Source organism: Thermobia domestica, chromosome 12 (genome assembly GCF_964235325.1).
Source record: "Thermobia domestica chromosome 12, izTheDome1.hap1.1, whole genome shotgun sequence".
Classification (NCBI taxonomy): domain Eukaryota; kingdom Metazoa; phylum Arthropoda; class Insecta; order Zygentoma; family Lepismatidae; genus Thermobia; species Thermobia domestica.
In genome coordinates this window covers 177,418,457-177,440,421 of record NC_137465.1, presented here as the reverse complement: position 1 = coordinate 177,440,421, position 21,965 = coordinate 177,418,457, and the positions used below count along the sequence as shown (strand labels likewise).

The 21,965-nt window shown below is 35.3% G+C and overlaps 2 protein-coding genes across 2 annotated transcripts in view; one reads left to right on the top strand and one right to left on the bottom strand.

Moving 5' to 3' along the window:
* The window catches only part of BORCS7 (BLOC-1 related complex subunit 7), a 21,861-nt gene extending 17,062 nt beyond the window's left edge, over positions 1 to 4,799 (top strand). The window contains exon 3 of the mRNA XM_081734440.1: positions 4,344 to 4,799. Within this exon, the coding sequence (XP_081590566.1) occupies positions 4,344 to 4,460 (117 nt within the window). The 3' untranslated portion in view covers positions 4,461 to 4,799. The remainder of the gene's footprint in view (positions 1 to 4,343) is intronic.
* Positions 4,800 to 13,056: 8,257 nt separating this feature from the next.
* Positions 13,057 to 21,965, bottom strand: part of LOC145666858 (cilia- and flagella-associated protein 58-like) — a 68,372-nt gene continuing 59,463 nt past the window's right edge. The window contains exons 15-16 of the mRNA XM_081734438.1: positions 18,679 to 18,789; positions 13,057 to 13,325 (exon numbers count right to left, since the gene is read on the bottom strand). Coding sequence (XP_081590564.1) covers positions 13,179 to 13,325; positions 18,679 to 18,789 — 258 coding nt within the window. The 3' untranslated portion in view covers positions 13,057 to 13,178. The remainder of the gene's footprint in view (positions 13,326 to 18,678; positions 18,790 to 21,965) is intronic.

Genomic DNA, 21,965 nt, shown 5'->3' with positions numbered 1-21,965 from the left:
ATGGGATTGAAGCAGACGTTTGTAACATTTCAACTAACACATCGCATTATGGTTTTGCTTCAGTAGTCCCAGGCCGGATGGAAGATCTAGTTGAACCAAGTGGTGTTGTGAACGTCAATCAACGTGGAAGGGACCAGGCACTCCAACAGGTGTTGTCACCTGTTGAGGATATTAATATTCGGGAAGAAGATATAGTTTCTTGTGTTGAACAGAAAAAGAAGAGGAAAAAGAATAAAAAGAAGAAAAGGAAGGTTGAAAAGAAGAGTGATGATGTCACCTGTAACCAGATGGTATCAAAAGAGAATCCGTTAACACAGAGGGTCGTTTCTCCGGTGGATAATTTTGAGAGTGATTCGCAAGCTTCGGACATTGATTTAGAACAGGCTAATAACTTTTACAAATTATTACATCGAAATAAAAAGTATTTAGACCCGGAGTTAACTCACAAGGGGAGGAACCAACCTGAACCAAACACACAGGTGAATAAACCTACTAAAAGTGATTGTATTAACACACAGGTGAATAAACCTACTCAAGAGGAAGATAAACTTAAGACTTGGAAATATTCGGGTTCGGATATTGAGGATTTTGTATCTGAGGTTAAAACATCTTATAATGATGTTATAAATAAAAGAGTAGGATGTATTAAAGACTTCGTTGGTCGATTATACTTGAAAGAACAAAAACCTTTTAAAGAAACACCATATCCGATACCTCGACAAAAGGAACAGATTTTTGATTCTCAAATTAAGGAATTGATTGATCAAGGATTTTAGTCGAAGTCGATCATTCTAATTATGCCAGTGCGTGTTTCCTCGTGAAAAACAAAGACGGTACGCATCGTCTAGTCGGGAATTTCTGTAAAGCGAATTCATTGATTGTTAATGACGTATATCCTTCGCCTAATCTCGAGGAATGTTTGACTGCCTTGGCGGGTAATACAGTGTTTTCCAGACTGGATCTTAAGAAAGCATATCTACAAATCTACCTCCATGAAGACTCGAGAGAAATAACTACCATAGTAACACCTAAGGGTAGTTATCAATTTACTCGAATTCCGGTCGGAATTAAGACTGGAGGTAATATACTCGCCCGGGCAATGGAAAAGATTCTCGGAGATTTGGTTAGTGAGGGTGTACGCATATATTTTGATGATGTCCTTTTAAGTACAAAAACTATAGAAGAACATAAGAAATTGATGATTAAGGTGCTTGATCGTTTTCGAAAATATAATATAACAATTTCTCCAGAGAAGAGTTTGTTCTTTTATAGGAAAATTAAGTACCTTGGCTATATTATAGACGGTAGCACTATGGAAATAGATCCATCTAGAGTTTCTGCGATAAGAAATATACCTCCACCCAGGAATAGAAGGGGTTTAATGAAGATTTTAGGACTTTTTTCATATTACTCTAAATTTGTTCCTCAATTGCAGGAAATTATGGTTCCCTTAAGTGAACTTAAGTCTATTAATAGAAAATTTACTTGGACAAGTGAGGAACAAAAGATTCTGGATAAGTTGAAAGATCTGTTGATTAACAATATAGTTCTTAAAACACCAGATTTAAATAAAAGGTTCATAGTTCATGTTGACGGGGGAGGACGTGCGATTGGAGGGGTCCTCGCTCAGAAAAACGATGAAGGTCTAGCTGTCCTCCTCAGGACGACTTTTATTACAAATCAGAAGAATTAAAAATAATTTAACTTATATTGTAAAACATCGAAGGAAAGAGAGAAAAATTGTTGTAACATATTTTAAAAATATTTGAAAAAGTAAAGATCCTGGCGATTAAAAAGAAGAGAAAAATAAAAGGTGAAATATTGTTATAGTATTTCCAGGCAACACTGATTTCTTCTTTCCTCCGAGCGTAGCGGACTCCCGGCCGGTGAGTTGCGCTCGGAATTTAAAGGTGTGAAGATGTCTAATGGAGGCTAGTGTGAACGAGAGGAAACGTGAAATCGTAATACGAACACGAGTTTGTGCAATCGGTATTAGTAACTTCGTGAGAATTTTGCATGTTTGGTTCAAAGGAGACAAAGTTTAATAATTATTAATAACAGTTATATCTGGAAGTAAAAAAAGAAAGAGTGAACCGAAACACTCTTGTAAAAAAAAAAAAAAAATAAGTGGAACAAGAAAGTGGGGTCGTGAAAATCAAGGGATTGTTTTAATTCCTAGTGCAATTCAATTCTGGTATTGAAAAGAAAGAATTTAAAGTGAATGATTTTTGGATAACTACTTATATTACCAGATTGTTGATTGCAGCAAGATTCGATATAAATTCGAATACTCCACTTTATTCCGTTTACTTAAATACGTTATTTGATTTCTTTTGAGAGGATAGTCTTACGTCTTTCCTTACTTATTTGTGGTATTTGGAGTTGATTTAGTAAGCCAGAACGAAGGTCGATTTCCATTCAGAGGAGGACAGCTAGACAGAGTTGGTAACGAAAGGTATAAGACCATTATTGAGAAGGTAAGAACTATTTCAATTTTACTTCCTTGTGACCCTCGTTAACTGTTAGGGATATGTTTTCATTAGTTCTTGTTGGTTGTCTCGTAGTATTCGTTCTTTAAGCAGGATTCTTCCGTTGTTCGATAAATGCGAAGTTATCTGATCCGTTATCGTATTCAATTACCGTTTATTTTTTACTATAAATCTCAGCTCGATCCTTAGTAATAACGTTTTCAGCATTGGAAGAAGGAGAAACATTACATTGTTGTCTGGAAATACTACGTTTGTATTAGAAAGAGAATAATTGAAAAATTAGTATTAATAAATTGACTGGATCAATCCCAGTACCATTTGTTATTAGTGTGTGGCGTGACCGCTCATATATATTGTCTCTTGTCTATACAGTCTTGATTTGCTTTTCAAATTTTTCAATAAAAGAAAGAAATTAAAGTACAATTATATAATACATAAGGTTAGGTGGAGGTTTCCCCCCCCCCCCCCTTATTTTGTGAATCAGTATCGATTGACATTTGCTTGTTTCAAATTCTCACTAGATAGCTTTAAGAACTGTTAAGAATTCGTATTTATTCAAAGAATTAAATAAAAGACTTAAATTTCTCCTTAAATTGCTGTTGATTAACGTAACGTTCAAATACGTCATATAATATATATATTTATTAATCGTTGAAGTTATTGTTGATTCAGATCGCATTCAAATACTCATTTTGCTTATTTTTTTTTTATTCTAATAATATATTTGTTATCTACTTTTGGAATATAATAAAAACAATAAAATCAAGGATTTGGTGTTATTATTTCCAGAATTTGTGTGTATGTATGTTTGTGTTATATTTTTGCAGCCGAATTTTTGTACGCTATTTTCTACTGAAAGTTGAAGGAGAAAGAAACACTGATTGAACCAATAAAAGGTAAGGGTTGTTGGGGAGGATTGAGCTGAGATCTTGTATAAAGGAAGATTTAGATGTCCCGCACCCAAAGCGCCTGATTGATGAAGGTTTTTTTTTTTTTTTTTCCTGCTGACCGGATTCTTTACGGGCGCGTTATAACACGAAGATTCGTCTTAAAAGGTCGAATCAGCGAACACCTTAGTGTCAGTTTATTTCTAGATTGACAGCATACTACCTCTCCTACTCTATTCGGCTGCACTAGACCGCGGAGTGTTCCTTACGACGACCCAGTATGTCTGGATGCATTTGGCTGTGGAGCGTTCTTACAAAATCTAACCTGAACCATAGAAATAGAGGAGGAAAGGAATTTGACATACAGTCGCGTATCCGGACGCACTTTTTAGTAATTTTGTTGAACTTAGAAATTCTAATGCATTATAGCGTTTATAATAAAAGGGGGCGAATTAAACTATAAAAAGTTTCGTATATTCAATGCTATACCATCCCACTACTACAGAACATGGCAATATTAATAAATAAGGGTACATAATTTATAATAATACCACCATATTAAACTAACGTTTGAAACCCAAACGTAACATTTTACAGATTGATTTGACACAAGAGTTCAGTATCAGTACTTGTAGCACTTTCTGCCCGAACAATAAAATAATTTGTCAACACCTTTTAGGTGCAGGAGACCGATTAACAAGGTCATGATATTGGGCGAGTTGATTTCTATACTTCATAAAGTGGGAAGTCTGTCGTTTGCTAGTGCAAGATTTTATGTACTATAAGTTTTATCATTCAGTATTTCCTTGCCGAAAAGAGTTCGGCCACATTCTACAACTAAATAAAGAACCTAATAAAGAAACTTTCTGTACACTCGAAATGTTTTAATTTTTCATTTGTATGTTTATTGCGAAAGATTTAGAATTTATTGATGTTTATATATGATTTGCTTTTCTTTCACTTGTAGAATTTGAAGAAGATGAATCTGTTAGTAACCCACCTTGGTTTTCAACAAGAAGCCATTCAAAAGAGTGCGTATTTATTGGAGGAGGTAAAAGAGCAAGTACGAGCGATGCAGAGGTAACATCAGATCATATACATACGGATATTGCTTTGATGTTAACTACCAAGGCGTAGTCGTATTTTGGGTTGAATCAAAAAATTACGAATGTTGGATGTCTGAGTTTAAGGTTTCTATTTGTAAAGAAGAACGGCTTGTTAGTGGTGTAAGTTAAAGGAGGAAAATGAACATAGCTTCATTTTGTTTAAACGTTGGTATACTATTTTAAACTTGTATATACTTTTTTTTTTTTTTTTTTTTTTTTTGATCTTTTGCTGTACAATGTATAGCGTAGCCTTCGTGTACATAGTTCATTCTTGTTATGTGTAAACATCATAAAATTAAATTATTATTTAAATACTATTTTTTTTTTTTTTTTTTTTGGTTTTAATATGTAGTTTGTACTGTTATGCAAACATTATTTCTAAACACTCCTATACTTTTTTTTCCCCTCAATTTAAGAGAGCCGGAAAACATGAGATTGCACACTACGATGTGCCATTTTGCTCTAGTTCAAAAACGAGTGGAAATAAATAAATATAATTATATGAGAATTTTTAAGGTATAAGTGTGGTAAGTGTGAAGCTTGAGGAGATTTAAAAAAAAAAAAAAAATCCCTATGATGGACACTGCCTATTTTCACAATACTGTTTGGAAGTGAATTCGTTAATTTACTGCAAGTGGATAACAACTATAGCTTTATCAAGATATGGACGGTCAATTTTTACCACCACTGGAGAAAACATTACTTTTGTTAAAGCGCTGGTGATGGAGCAGGGCTGCTTATAAAGAAGGGCGGACTAACGCTGAAATATAACGAAATAACCCCCCCCCCCCAAAAAAAAAAAAAACTATTTTTAAAGTCTTTATTCAGGTGTGATCTTTTCGAGTTTTGAAATTTCCAACATTGACAAAATACTTATAACTATTCTGGAGATTAAATTAGATTTTAAAAAATATGGATTTCCTTCTATTCTAAATACTCTTTGGTGGCAAGAACGAAGTATAGTACAATGCCAATATATTAATTTAGCGGCTTTTGAATTGTTAACGGATTTGGCTTCGGGAGGGAAAGGGGACCAATAGGCGGTCCTGCGTGGAGAACAGGAGGCGAACTGTTGAGTATATCATACCTTTACAGAATTTTCTCATGGCTCCTTCGAAAGAATGATGACAGACCTGTTGGAAATTATCCAAATTCAATACAAGTACCGATTGATCGTTATGATCTGGATTTGTACAGCCAATAGGCAATTGTTTTTGAGTCTGTTATGAAATAGGTGGTGAAGCATTATTCCCTTCTACAAACCAAAAACAAAAAGTCGGTCCAAACAGTGGCTATACTCCTCTTCGACTCCATCCAAAGAATTTCATCGGGTCTCTTCGAATGAGAAAATACTTTGTGCTATCTTTCGGTACGAAAGGAAACTAATTCCCGGCAATTCCATGTCAAAGAGACAAACGATCATTGGATAGTGCATTCTTCAATTTACTCGATAAGTGATTGCTGGTCGTAGTGCAGCAACATAAACCAAACCCCTCCAAGTCAAAGTTTTTTTCCCACTGGGATTTCATCTATCCAGAAGAAATTTTAGAATAATATCGAAGTGTTTTACTTCCGTTCTTAGAGATTTTGCGTCAAGATGTGTAATTTTTCAGTTTCTAAACTATCCCTCTCCCTTTTTCCTGTCTACCTTTTTAAGAAAGAAACTTTCTCTGATACTTGTTATTTGACCAAAATATTGCAACGGAGTTCAGAAATAGACAGGATATATTGGAAAGTACAGAAAGGTATAACAGGAATACCTTGCTTAACGCGGCCTTTGCTTTAACGAGTTTTTTTATTACTACACATATTTACGAATTGGCAATAGAGTTGCGAATTCAAATTTTTAAAACTAACTGAAATTTAATTATTGTTTATTATCCTACTTTTTTGTGATGAACAATTTAACCCATTGTAAATAAACGTCAACAATGCAGTTTTGCACACCACTGTATTAACTTCGTTGTGCAAGGTATTCCTACACTTGAAAACTAAAACTCTGGGAGATGATGGAAAACGACATGTAATTTTTTGGTTTCTACAGCTATTGTACGAGGGGCATACTGAAAGTCGTGAGCAACATTGTTTTTACAACCGTAATCTTTAGTTATAAGTGAAACCAAGTATATCATCTCAGTCTACAGACCTTTCATTCTTTCTTTCCAGACGTTGACGCTCTTCGTTGCTAGCACGTGATTACAGGCAGGATTTTCAAAATGGAGGGTAGCGATGTTTCGTTTCGACAGCGTGCTGTGATTGAGTTCCTTGTTAAAAAGGACCAATCTGCTTCTGAAATTCGCCTCAGACTGCAGCGTGTCTATGGAGATGTGTATGTGGGTGCCAGCAATGTTAGGAGGTGGGTAAAATATTTTAAGGATAGAAAGACGAGTATCGAAGATGAGCCTCGCAGCGAGCGCCCTCGAACTGCCTCCTGGAACGCAACAAGGTAAGGGTTGATGAGCTGATTAGGGGAAATAGGCGTATCACTGTGAATGAAATCGCTGCAAAACTTGGTGTTGGACATAGTGCGGTGCAAGAAATGATTTACTGCTTAGGTTATAAGGTTTGTGCCTGTGAGTTCCACGTTTATTAACCGAGGACCACAAACGTCAGAGACTAACCATTGCCCAAACCCTTCTTCAGAGATTTCGACATGAAGGTGATGACTTTCTGACAAGTATTGTGATTGGAGATGAAAGCTGGTTCCATCATTATGAACCTGAAACAAAACGACAGAGTATGGAATGGCACCACTTGAATTCGTCATCGAAGAAGAAAGCGAGGACAGTGCAATTGGTAGTGAAAGTTATGGGGAGTGCCTTTTGGGGTGCACAGGGTTGCATTCTGGTTAACTTTCTTGAGCCTGGACAAACCATAAATTTAGCCCGCTACATCCAGACACTTTTGAAGCTCCGTCGTGCCTTGCGTGATAAACGTTCTGGAAAGATCATTATTTTTCAACAGGATAATGCGCGTTCACATATGCACGTACCACTATGGAGCAGATCAGGAGGTTTGGGTCGGAAACACTTCCACATCCTCACTACAGCCCCGACATGGCACTCTCTGACTACCATCTTTCCGATTTTGTGAAGGAACAGATGCGAGGCCATCGCTACGAGACACTAGAGGATATTCAGCAACCAGTGCGTCATTCTCTATGGGAAGCTGAAGCGGAATTCTATCGCAAGAGCATTTTCAAACTTGCAGAACGATGGGAAAAATGTGTGAAAAAAAAAAAAAAAAAACGGAGACTGTGGAAAAGTGAAAGAAAGGTCTGTAGATTGAGATGATATATTTGGTTTCACTTACAAATAAAGATTACGGTTGTGAAAAATTTTGCTCACGACTTTTAGTATGCCCCTCGTATTTGTCTGACATATTAATCTCCACTGGAAAATATATATATATATCTGTGGCTTAGGTCTGAAACGGCCAATGTCACTTTTTGGCGAAAATGAGATTTTTCAGCAATTTAAATGTCTCTAAATGTGTATTTTCTTGTGAAAGAAGGGCAAATGTCAACATGGAGTAGTTTTAGAATAATTTTGCAAATAATGTTATAGGCCCTTGCTGAAGATGAAGTATTTCTGTTTAAAAAAGGCCAAAGTGTACCTTGGTCTTTCTTCAATCTACTAATAATAATGTGTATGGGCCAAAGTGAACATTGACCTTTTTTGATCCAATATTGTTAATATTTTGACGCGACCAAAGTAAGATTTTTTTTTTTTTTTTTTGATCTAGTGTTTTGGAAACTCTGTTGAAGCCAATGTTTAAACTTTGTACTTATTTGTTTGACTTGAAAGGCGGCGTCTTGTGTGTGACACCTAAAGGAAAATAAGGTAATAATGTTGTGCTTTTGTGTCTGTGATTGTAAATCTGACAACGATCTGGTTCATAGTGACCAATCATGGTTAAAAGTGTATATTTTGTTAACACTGCATAGGGTTGCCAGTTCAGCCAGCTAGATCTGGCCATTTTGAGAACCTGGCTAGCCACAAATTTTCAAAAACGCCACTAGTAGCTTTTCTAGCCATGTGTTTTTTGCTTATAGCCATTTTCTGAGTTCAACCACATTTTGATGTAGGCTATTTATCGCTAACAAGTGTCTAGCTTTGTTTTGGGATTTGTAATACAATAAGGAAACACGTGTTAAAATTTCACTTATATGCTTAGTATTTCACTTCAAGGAGAAGATTAGCTACATAATTTTCATGGCTATTGCATAATATAGCGAAATGTGTTATGCTCAAAGCATAATTTGTAAGCAAGTTCAAAGTTGAAACCTTCAATAAAGGGCCAATGTCAAGAGATAACTCGGAGATAAGCTGAGATATATTCATGAAAATGCAAGTATCCGATAGGGCATAAACATATCTTTCATTGTTGAAAGTATGAATTTTCTATTTGCAAATATGTTTGAAATACCTACAAACAAAAAATTGTAAGAAACTTCAAATGCGTTTTTCTCAAAATGGTATTTTTTGACATTGACCTTTTTAGACCCAAGGTCAGGTCTAAACAGGTTAAGTGCTACCTGTATCGCCACAATATTTGATGTGAGACCAACGTGGTCTCACATGGCACTTAACCTGTTAATAGCAATATCGACACTAAGTTTTCATGTCCCAACACTTAAAACTCGTGCTGATAACTCTGGACTGTTCTATTGCAAAAACATAAGGACTAACATATTATTGAAGTCATAAATCTGCAGAATATGCTCTTCTTTTAACAAAACATGTGTCGAACACCAAGAAATTGACATATGAAATATGAACGATACGTTTAAGAAAACAATTTTAAATTTATTTTGTAATACACCAACACTATAATTGGACTTATGCCTGTTGTGTTAATGACAAATAAACAAATAAATTAACTTCATGTAATTTTATGTGTTTACAAGGTTTAATAAGAAGTTTCTATATAAATAAGCATAAACACAATGAAATATACATCAATTTAAAAGAAATCTTATGTATGATGCAAATTAAATTAAAGAAGCTACCTATACCTGCAACAATGGGTTATACTTTTAAAATGTGACAGCCATTGGTAATGGAAATTAAATTTAGTTTTGTAAAAATATGACTTTGACTTGAACTAATACTTAATTGGATATCCACGCGGTTTGGTAACTACATTACACCGTTTTAGCATGGAGTTCAGTAAGTTTTACAATGTTTCTACTTGAATGCAATGTTACCAGACGTCGTTTGTTGCTTCAGTTAACTGATTTCTTGTGTCCTTGCACGAACCATATCCTTCAAATCACACCATAAATTTTCAATAGAATTTAAGACTAGCGAATTACTGACTCAAGGAAGTGATGCAACAAACATGCCGTAAGGACAGAATATAATCTTTTATAACCCTGATACGGTGAATCGTTTTGAAAAATAACGGGTTTACTGTTGAATAAGTCTCCTTCTGAAGGTATCATTTTAGTCAGAAGAATCATTTTACATGTTGGTGCATGATTCTATCAACCGGACTGGAAGACAAACATTCCCAAATCGTGACATTTGTAGGGTACTTCGAGATTTTAACAGTACACGCAGCACTAAATGCTTCACTAGACATGCAATATACTCTATGTAAATCATTTCCATAAATGTTGATTTTTGTTCATCACTGAACAGTACTTTGCGCCATTGTTCATAGCCCAATCCTTGTGTATTGCACACGTATTACACCTTGTTTTCGTGTGAGGTATGGCTTCTTGACAGCTCTGTGTGAATGCACCATGGGTTTCAACTTGTTTCTCATTGTACATGAATAAGCATTCACACCAGATTAATCCAATGTTCTCGGGATTCCTGCCAGAGTGAGTGTTGCTGTGCTGAGCTTTCGTTACCATACAGCGGAAACATCTTCAGAGCTATATGAAGATGTTGCCGCTGTATGGTAACGAAAGCTCAGCACAGCAACACTCACTCTGGCAGGAATCCCGAGAACATTGGATTAATAGTAGACGCCAGCAAAGCTTCAAGATCATATTCACACCAGATGTTTCTCGCTAATTCGTATCAAGATCTTGTGATGACTGAAATCTGTCTGCAAGACAACCGCCGCAATGCCCTGTTCTGTCTAGAAGAAGATTTTTCTTTTCGACCATATTTGCCAATTTTTCCACTTTTTATGCACCTCGCTTCCCGAATGTTAGCAAATACCTACCTATTGTGCTGTTATGCACTTTCATAATCCGCGCAATTTCAGCATTGATTTTGCCACATCCAATTAATGTTCGAATTTGACTGACCTTTGTCGGTGTTGTCACACCTTTTCCCCATTCTACTTTCGATGTAAATGAATTGGACTACTTTTCTTCTAAAATGCACTCAGTACAAACATTTATGAAACAAATTAATATTTAGGGTATAAATCTGAACTTCAGAACTAAAAACAAGTTTGACTACATTTTGACAACTTCAACACTCCAACTACGTAATCGTGCAAGCCTGCACAACGAGAATAGGCGGAACATTTTTACTGCACAACTGATTGGTTGATTAAATAGTCAAGCGCGGACCTCAGTAACCTAAACCGGGTCGGCCATGAACATTCGGAAAGACTGATTGTGTTACACTTACGTCATATTTTGTAAAGTATCACCCATTGTTGCAGCTATAGGTAACTTATGTAACTTAATTTGCATTCTATATAAACATTTTTCTTTAAATTTATGTATACTTCATTGTTTATTTGTCCTCATTTGTGTAGAAACTTCTTATTAAACCAGGCCGCGGTGGCTCAGTGGTAGAGCATTCACCTCTGTTGCGTGGGGTCCCTGGTTCGATCCCAGCTCGCACAAGTTGACAATATGATGAACAAACGCCGTGTGCGTGGGTTTTCTCGGTTCTCCCGTTTCTTTCCACTTCCTTCATTCCACCATTGCATTCATTTCTCATCATCACTGCCTAGCCGGCATAACTGTAGGACGTAAAACTGAAATATTTCATTTTTTTAAACCTTGTAAACTGATAAAATTACATGGAGTTGCTATTAATTTCTCAATTACTGTATATATAATTTCAGATTAAATCTTTGCAATAAATAACTTGAAAGTGATCATTAGAGCTCGAATTTCTGACTTAAAAACTTTGAAAATATGCACGCATTTATGCCCTAAAAATGACAAAATATAACCTACAAAAACAAAGGCGTCTTAGGGCTCCAAGAATGAATGCAAATGGACTCCTGGGTTACATATATATATAATATACTCTCAATACTACAATAACGTACTAATAAAAATAATGAAATTTGCTCCCCTACCTCCTCCCCTAAGCAAAAACAAATACTGAAATGACGTTACTGCTAAAATCGGCGCAACTTCACACATCTAGAGCGCTTGGCTTTAGTGATTATACTGGTAAGCTTCGAAAGAAATACCTTAATTTGTAGAGAACCTGAAAATATATAACTAATTTTTCCAACTTTGAAATTTGTTCGTGTAAATATTAGTATGTTGTTCCAGTTATAGAACTCATCGCCATAAAATTCCTGATATTAATAATTCACAGTTGGTCAAACAAGTACTTATCCCATAGCGTTTTTAATATCACTTAAGTCAATGCACTTTTGTGTAACTTAAAAATAATATTCTTTAAAAGGTACGGAGTTTGTCCAGAAAGTAGTAGGACTGAATTTTTCTTTAAAAAATCACAATTTTGACACATCGACGTAATAGTATTTTGAAAATTATGCCCCTTCTGCAGCAACATAGCGTTTCCACAGACTCTGCCAGTCACTGAAGCCTCCCTGGAACGCAGAAACTTGAATGCTCTTCAGTTTCCGGCCCTCTTGAATTGCCTGGACCATGCCGTCCTTTTATGACGGGGAAGAGAAAGAAGTGTACAAGAGCGATATCTGGGCTGTAGGGTGGGTGGGGAAGCTGTGTAATGCCATGTTTGGTTAACACATTCGGCACCAATTTTGCACAAACTTTTCTCACTCCGAAATTATCGTTCACAATAGTTTTTGGCAAGTTTAATTGTTCTTGTATCATCCGCACACTCAATCTGCGGTCAGAGTTCAAAAGATTTCGCATTGGTCACTTTTTTTTTTTCCGTTGAAGGGCGTCCTGACCGTTGCTCATTAACTTGCTTTCTTCCGTACCGAAATAATTTGTGCCACTCAAAAACACTTGATCGACCATGGCATCACTCCCATAAGCAGTTTTGATCATGTCATGGGTCTCACTCGAAGTGTTACCCAGTTTGACGTAAACCTTCACCGTGAACGCTGCTCTAACAAACTATTCATTGTCGAGATGACAAGGCTACAAAGGGGTTCACCTTGAACTCGAACTACACTCCGTGAAGGCTTGGAGACGACTGGACCACCACCCAACCAACGCCTTCCTTCATGTTTTGGCGGGAAAGAATTAGTCCTGCTACTTCTCGGACAAACCTTGTGTTTTGTAATGAATCAGTTCAATCAAAATATATTTCTTTATTTTCATCCATCACGCATGCTCACATAGTGAGCTTATGAGTCACAGTCATCTTTCTATTTCGTATCTCACACATAGAGCCGTATAAAAAGACTAAATTTTATTTTCGTTTCTTTGTTTTTATGAAAACACCTACAATGTTCGTTATTGCTAAATTCATATATATAAAATTTAAAAACATTTCTAAGCTATGATAAGTTAATATGTACAAAATTCCAGTTGTGCATTTAACATTTCATCCTTTGGACTCAACCGAGTGCAGTTTGTTTGGTTGCGTAGATAATTTGAAACCTCCTCCGAGCGCTTGGCGTGGTTTTGGCGGTTTGGGTGCGAGATTTTTCTCCTCTATCTTTTTATTTTGCAGATCTTGCGCTTTTCGTTTCTGTAAAATAAAAGTAAATTATATTAAATAATTATGAAAATCTCTGGTTCAGAATTAGTTCTCATTTCTGGTGTGACACCAGGCCATGCGAGCTAGTGGTAGATAATATTGTCCGTGGGCGTTCTTCTACGTACTCACTGCACTTACTCTTCTATAATTATTCATTTACATTTATCAACTGTCTCTGTAACCTAAAGAACATAACTTAGGACATAAAGCTAAAGGTTTTATTTCATGTAAGAATCTGCTTTATATGCTCTAAATTTTCACTAATATCCAAATTATTGATGCATTTTGTTGTCGAGGAAGTAGCTCTTAATTAGTAATGCATCTCAATTTTAACAATTTCTTCTTTGAGGATGAAACTCAAAATGTTTGAAAAGTCAGGATATGTTAAGCACAATGAAAAAAAAAAAAAAAAATCAAAAGTATATAAGGTGGGTTCACTCTATGTTTTACGCGATTTCTACTCAATAAATTACACTAATTGTTAAGTTATTGTAGAATCGTTGAATACTCCACCTTTTCATAAAAATAAAAATTATCACTGAACACGAAGAAATCCAACTCGTCCCGCTTGCAGGTAGACGCTATATTTTACTGAATGAGGTCATTGTGGCTATGTGGATATCGTATGCGTTTTTGACGCAGAAGACCTGGGTTCGACTTCCGATGAGAGTTCATGTGGTTCGGAACCCAGGTGCACATCTCATATAGCCTCAGTACCAGTGATACATAAGAGGCTAAAGTAGTACCGGAAAAAACTGATAACCCTTGTTAAGCATGATTGGAAATGTGTTCCGGGGGTAATCTCGCAGCTCTGGAAGGAGCTGGAATTCCTCTGGGTCACCCCCTAAAATCATCACTGCTTGGTGCTGAAAGAGGCGCTAAATTTCAAACCAACCAAGCTTTTTACTGAGTTTGTTGTAATCGTATATAATCTATATTCATCCATTGTAATTAACTAAGCGACATTAATAGAGACTGCTTGAAGAGCAATCTTATCAATAAACTCAAAATGTATTCACTTTGGCAGGTACTGACAGATTAGCAAAAGTTCAACGTTTAACCCTAGAAAGTCCGTGCTCGCATCTGCTACGTGAAGGACCAGGAAGAGGGGGGGGGGGGTCAAATTTGCCCGCGCTGGCTTTAAGTAGCTTTCAGAGTATATTTGTTCAATTTAAGTTAACGTGTTGAACTAAATTTCAAAAAAGAAACTTTTCAAGGAATTGTGCTTTTTATTGAAAAAAAAGGGGGGGCTAAACACAGTGTAAAAGAGCTTATATGTTATACCAAAGTTCTTATAATACTGTGCAGAAAACTAGCACTTAATAAGAAAGCGTTAAGTATCTATATAAATGAGAAATGTAACATTTTTAAAAGTAATACAAGTTTTAGATATGAAATAACAAATGTAAGAAATTTTGGGGACAACAAAAATGGGTAGCACCTATAATCAAGGGAAGGGGATCAAATCAACCCGCACAGCGTGAATAATCGTTTTTACAAAAACACAATGCAGTATATTCCAGTTGAAAAAAAAGCGAAAATAAACCTTTCATCAAAAGGAATAAAGAAAAAGAAGAATCCTGAAAAAATATTACTTCATATAAACTAAATAAAAATGAACTCGCGAGGAAAATTGACCCCCCGTGGTCTTCCTAGGGTGAATATGATTTTTATAAAAAATGGTGAAACAAAGTGAGCATATTTTGAGTTTCTTGAATCATTTATTACATTTTACTGTTAAATATATACTAGCTGAACCTGCGCTCTCTACACAGCGCATCATCCGCATATGAGCATAAATATCCTTATCATTTCTCATATCTATACATGTCCCTTTACACACACAAGTGAAAGAAGTCTTGAAAAAAAATCGGCAAGGCATATCATAAAAGGGAGATTTTATCGATTATATTTTTCTCAATATCTCGCACTGTTTGCAAGATTTGAGCCTACTTCCAGTTGGAGTTTCTAATTCATGCATGACCAGTGTTTTGTTTCTTCTTGCATGCAGTATGCAATAAGCAAATATATTACATACACAATTAATTATAATGGCAGTTATATATGGTGTTCATTGGGCAAAACACTCAAAAAATAAAGATATATCTTAGACTCGAGAAATGGTTATCCTGCCTTTTTCATAATTATTTGGCCATGAAACAAACGCCTCAGACATATACAACCCCAATATACAACAATGTGGTGTTGGAATGTATAACGCATAGGATATGATGCTTTAGTTTATTTTATTTTATTTCAACGCTTCCAGTGTACCCAAAAACAATGTAATAAAGAAATAAAGGCTTTTTTTTTAATATTCAATTAGAACTGGACAATCTATGCAAAATTTGCAATCGATCAGTGAAAACGTCAACTTTCTAGAGTCTGTAGTTTCCGAGATCTCATTGTCGAAAGGATTGACCACAGACATATAAACGTCCTCAACATATAGTTTAAAAGAACTCGGAAGATGGAAGCACAATTCACATGCATTGATTTTAGAGAAGGCTTATTAAAATACAAAGGCCTTGAACAATAATTTTATATCATAAACTTCATGAAAAAGATATAGTTAACTAATTTAAATTTAGACTATTTAAAGTACAAATACTTAAAATGTTTGTCTCTGTTAAACGTGAAATCTCACACAACCGTAAATGAAAGATTTGAAAGCTAGAGTTATAGGTTAGAGCTCAGGCGCTTCAAGTTGCTGTTGTAGCATTTTAATAGATAGATAATAAAATAACTTCCTTTAATAAAGTGTGAAGTCAAATTTTTAACAGTTTATTATTATTGATGTGTATTATTCCTGGTCATCTTACGAAGGGAGTTCACGTCAGAACTGGAAATACTTTTCTCTATAGGTAAACATAATTATGGCCAATAAACAATGTTTATATTTCAACGTATCGTATTTGCATCATACTATTGCTGTGGATATGCTATTGCTATGAATGTTGTATCGACATAACAGAAGGGTATGTTCTAACATTTCAACACATTTTATCTTCGGTCTTTTACACTTCTATTCAATGTTTGGTCTCCTTTCATACTCTGGTATATGATGGACCCATGTCTCATCGCAAATGGAACAATAAAATTAGCCATTTGTCTGAAAATTCTCTTCGCGAATATTTTTACGGATGCTCAGAGATTTCAGACATACGAATCTAAGTTAGACTTTCTGAGTAAGGATTTGTCTTAGCTCATTTACCTTTTGTCTACATAAAAGAAATCTTTCAAAATTTACTGATTTTATTTGTTCTGTCTTAAATATATATTTACATGATTCCTCCGCTAAGACACCTGTCATAAAAGGGTTATTGGTTTCTCATTTGAATTTTAATGTCCCTTTTCAACACTGAGACGACATGAGATGAGACCTACTGCTGCTGCTTAAAGTGGAATTCAAATCACTACTCGGGTTTGTATCCGAGATAAATGTCCTCACTGAGAACTGAATTCGGAATCACGACAGAAATAAATCACGTTTGCCACTTATCTACGAATGAACACTTGTCACAAAAGGGCATACCCTATATTATCTTTGAGGACTATGAAAAAAAAAAAAAAAATACAAGGTTACCTTATAGTTATGGATCGTTCACCGCCTGAAGACTTCGGAAGCTAGTACTGGGGAACATTATTGGCAGCAGAAACTTGTAACACAAACTGCTAGCTTTTGAGTTGCCCTCAAACGATATTTTAAGACTTTACGAATTTAAAATAATACACCAATATCGTCGTACATATTTTTTTTTTCTTTCTTTTTAAACAATAACCGAAATCAGCCACAGCTTAATTTTCGTTTGAGAAAAGCTTTCCAATATTGGAAAATCAATAAGAATCATAATCCAAAGCAGTTCAGTTGGTTAATTCGAGTAACATTTTCCGAACTCATTTTACTTGAAACTAGCTTCATTCGTAGAGATTATTTCAGTGTCACTTTTATATAGGGTGACCATAAAATTTTCCGCTGAAAACGGGACAAGTTCCGGCTTTTTAAAAATCATGAGAAAGCCTTGTACTGACTTTTGTAGTGTTGCCAACAACCAACCTGCCTTCGCCCGCCATGTGCCAAGCTGCAAGCATCTCTCACCATGCCCGTAAGAAATTTGACGTTAGAAAATTTCACGTTTAAATTTCCTCTATCTACATGCATTTACTTATGATTATATTTTTAGAGAAGTACGAATGAATATGAAAATTGGCTATAAAATGGCTAGAAGTGAAAGAGTGTATCTAGGATTGCTACTGGTGCTGAATTAGCAATCCTGGACTTTTAGGCCTACCTTTATTCTTATCAGCGCCCTGATATCAGAGCTCCCCCTCCTCTCTCTCTTTGTTACAGGGCGGATTTAAGTAATTCGATATTTATGAAAACGGAAAGACATGTTGAAGTTTGTTCAACAAACAAGTAAATGCTAAAACGTCTGCTGCCTTTCGAGCAGTACTGCGAATTGTGGATCATGTTTAATGTAGGGAAAATCAGTTCAATTCTTGCCTTTGTTATTATTAATATTTTTACAATGAGTAAAGATACTGGGTTTGTTATTTACTTCTTTCACTTGCATGAAACGGGACAAATACTATTTTTTCCCATCTACTGACGGGACGGCCGGGACACGCTTCTAAAACGGGACGTATGGTCGCCCTACCTTTATATGTTGACGGTTATGCAGATGTAAAAATTATCAGTGTGTGTTCAAAATATACAATTTCTTACGCTTACCTTTTCTGTTCCTTAATGTTTGAAATATTTTCGTCTACAATATTTTGGGAAGGTGCTGTTCCCATCATCAAGAGACAACATAGGTTAGTAGTAATCACGACATTGAATTACCTTCGGCGCGGGAGACCCGAATTCAATTCCCGGCGGGAGGTCGTGTGATTCGGATTCCATATTAATCCGTAGGTCTGTCTTACATAGCCTTGCTACTAAACGGGACACTAAATCCCAAATCAACCAACCAACGACATTAACTCTTTCGTTGCCACCTTGATTTCAGTACCCCAACCCAATGTGCCACCTACACTTTTGCAGCCTTGTGCAACAAACTAGCTACATCTAGCGGAAAACAAGTACACTACGGAAAATGGCCTGGCCAACACTGTGTGCCACCAGAGTATAAGAGCTCTGTACCTGCGGAATGTCCACAATGAGTACTACCTCTTGATGCCAAATGGCGTCCATAGTACACATCAATCGGTATGAATGACGTCATGCGGCGTCAAGTGGCAGCGAACGAGTATTCATAGTGTCTAATAATCCTAGTTTTATCATTAATAGTATATTATGCCTTTAGCAACCCAAATGTTTATCTAACTGATATAAGAAAATTACCTGCATAAAATATTTTTGCTTTATCTCCTGAAGTTCTTGTTTAAGGCGTCCCATATCAAATTTGTATTCAGATATCTGAGACTCGTACATATTAAGTTCTGACACCAAACTCTGAAACAATAAACAAGAAATTATTTTCAAAAATGTTAATTTTGAAATCTTAATGACTTTATTAAGAGATTGACACGTTTTGAACAATTTACTTGTTCAAAGAGTTATAACCAGCCAGATACTTATTACTTGAGTGATTGGTTAGAAAATCGGTTCCATTTCTGGCTTGGCCGGAGTTTGCTACTTTTAAAAGCCAAGTACTTTTTCAATAGTAATTTAAATTCAAGAATGTGTCTAAATATTTAATAATGCCAAAATTTTCAATGGGAACCCATACATTCATCAGTGGATTATTTCTTTACACAAACTCATACTACTGATCTAGTCACCTCTCATGATTTCCATTATATAATGAAAAAAATCTATCTGGTACGATTAAGCTTACCTCTAACATTCTGGAAATAAAACACTGGTAGCAGGCTATACTACAGTTGTACAGTCAGCGACAAAAGTTCTTTCCGTTTGGTAAAATTTGTTTTAGGAATAATGGTGGTATGGCTGGAACGTACAGAAAATTACATCCTTCTTAATTTACTGAAAACTGTACTCAAATTGTTCTTCCATTGTGAAGTTTTTTTCTTTTTCTTTTTTACAATAGGCATTATTTTTTATTTAACATACGAAATTTGATAACAATATTAGTTATAAATTCTTAACAAATCTTTCATTTTCATTTCGAAATATAAATCACTAATTATTGTAATTTAACTTGTGTAATAGACTGAATGTTCAGTATTATCAAAATATGCTCTGAAAAAATTACTATTTTATATTTTTTTTTTCCGAATGGCCTTTGCTTATATTTATTTTAGATAAAAAAATTCATCCAGCTTGGGTGAAGATGGGAAGGAGTTTAATATGCTAATTGCGTTGCTTGCCTTTTTGTATGGCTAGGCTTATCCTTTGTGTCAGACAATAAGCGCTTCTGGGATCTCCTGATTTGTTAATCAAATTTGATCCTAACTACTTCAGAAACATTCTGGCTTCTTTGCTAAAAACACCCATTGTTTCCGTGGCAAACGCAATGAAAATGTGATCTTCTTTAAGTTTTGAATACTTAGAATGTTTCCGCATACACGCTGTCTCTGCTGCACTTCCCGCTTCTTCACTAGTTGACGTTAAGTACGATGGGGTAAAGGTATCTACACATGTTACATCCCATTCTAGACACTCACCCCTTTTCCAGGGTGACAAGGTAATTCCATCTGGCCACTTATTATCATTCCGAAAAATTCCTGGTGGCTCTAAAATGTTAGGACAGTCAATACTGGTGAGGGTTCGTTTTATTATTTGATTTATTTCACTGTGACGTGAAATTCTCCCCCTACTTTTAATACAACTTAATGCGTTATTTATTTATTGTGAGGTTATTTACGAAATTAATTTCATCAAACGGAAAGAGCTTTTGCCGCTGACTACCAAATATAATAACTTCAACTATACTAATGTTTCAGTTACACAACTCATGTATCACTTTTATTAATAGTTCGATAGCCATTTGTTCCCTTGAAGCGATGATTTATTACAGTATTCACGATTCACACTGACCGTGAAAGTCAGGGAAATACTTCAAAAGATGACAAAAGTCAGGGATATTGCTAATTTTCACGGTCAAATCGGATTATTTTATTTTATTCTATTTTTTAGCTGTCCACAGAAAATATGAAGAACAGCTGAAAAGAATCAAGATGGATTCAAAAAGAAAATTATCTTAGAAATGAAGAAACTTGGTCAGCGTGAGAAGGTGTTAAAATTTCAAGCTTTGAAAGAACTCTGCAAATTAAATCAAGAAAATTCAAATGCTACTGACGAAAGAAAAATATGTTTTGTTTGTAGATTATTAGAGAGATAGGCCAATTATGAAACATGTTTTCTTGTTTATGTTTATAAGTATTCAGAATGCCGAGATATTAAAGACATCGTTAATGTATAGTGAGTGTTTGGTATACTAATGTTTTACTCTATTTCAAATACAGGAAGTCATATTCATAAGTAGCATTTACAGTAAGAAAGTAAAGCCTATACTCTCTTACTGTATTTATAAAATGCTTTCCTATAAAATAGAAATGAAAGCCTATACTTTCTTTTTATTTACAAAATAAAAAGAAGAGCGTTGATTGGATATGAGAATGGTCTAGGCTGATTAAACAAGAAATTCTAAAGCTCACCAGAAATTATTATGTTCGCGGTGTCGAGAGTCAGAAAAAAAAAAAAAATATTTATTTAGCCATGGAAAGTTAGAGAAATCAATACTAGAATTTCAGTGTGAGCCCTGATATTGAATTCACTTTAATCCATTTAAATATACTTGTTTATTGCATCTTCATCAATGAAACTGTAAATAACACCACCAAACTTAGTAGAACTTGTTAAACACGCTGACGAAAATGGAGTTTCCATCCATTAAATAGTTAAACGCATTCCTGAGTTTAATTTACTTGTTCTGATCAAGCCACAGTTTAATTCCTTCAGTAGTTTCTCAATAGCTTTACGATGCTGCGTTTACACTTAAAATTCTGAGCTTTCATCGGAAATCAATTCCGAGAACGCTTTAAAAGCTAACTTCTATTTCTGTGTCTCTAGTTTAATATTTGAGACTCATATAGGACTTACAAATTACCATGTAAAATATTAGATAGCCGTGCACTTAGGTTTAAGAGATCTTGTGACTGTTGAGTGGCATATAATTGTAGTAGCAATTGGAGAGGAACAGTATTTATCATTTGGAATTGTTTATGTTAATGTTAACATGGTTTTGGAATCGAATGCCTGGTGTATCACATTAATCTGCTGGGGTTACCTGATTTATGATTACACAAATAAAATTAAATAAATAAATAAATAAAAAAAAAACACGAATACAAATTTGGGATATCTGAACTCTGGGAGACAAATGAAACAAGATCCTCCTCGTAGTTCTCCAACGGAGCGTTCTGCAATGGAAACTACGTTGTTGGGCCATCGTTCGGAACCAGAGGAGGCAATCGAGTGCTGCTACACCCGGCGCCATGGATTTTCGTAAGTATTTGGTAAGTATAATTTGATCGCATATACAAGGAACAGCCTTTGTATTTCTACTGTACATGAACAAGGATATATACCATGATATACCACTACAACCACATATTCCTTTTATCACACCATATTGTAGTTATGATCAACAAACGAGTTTCAGT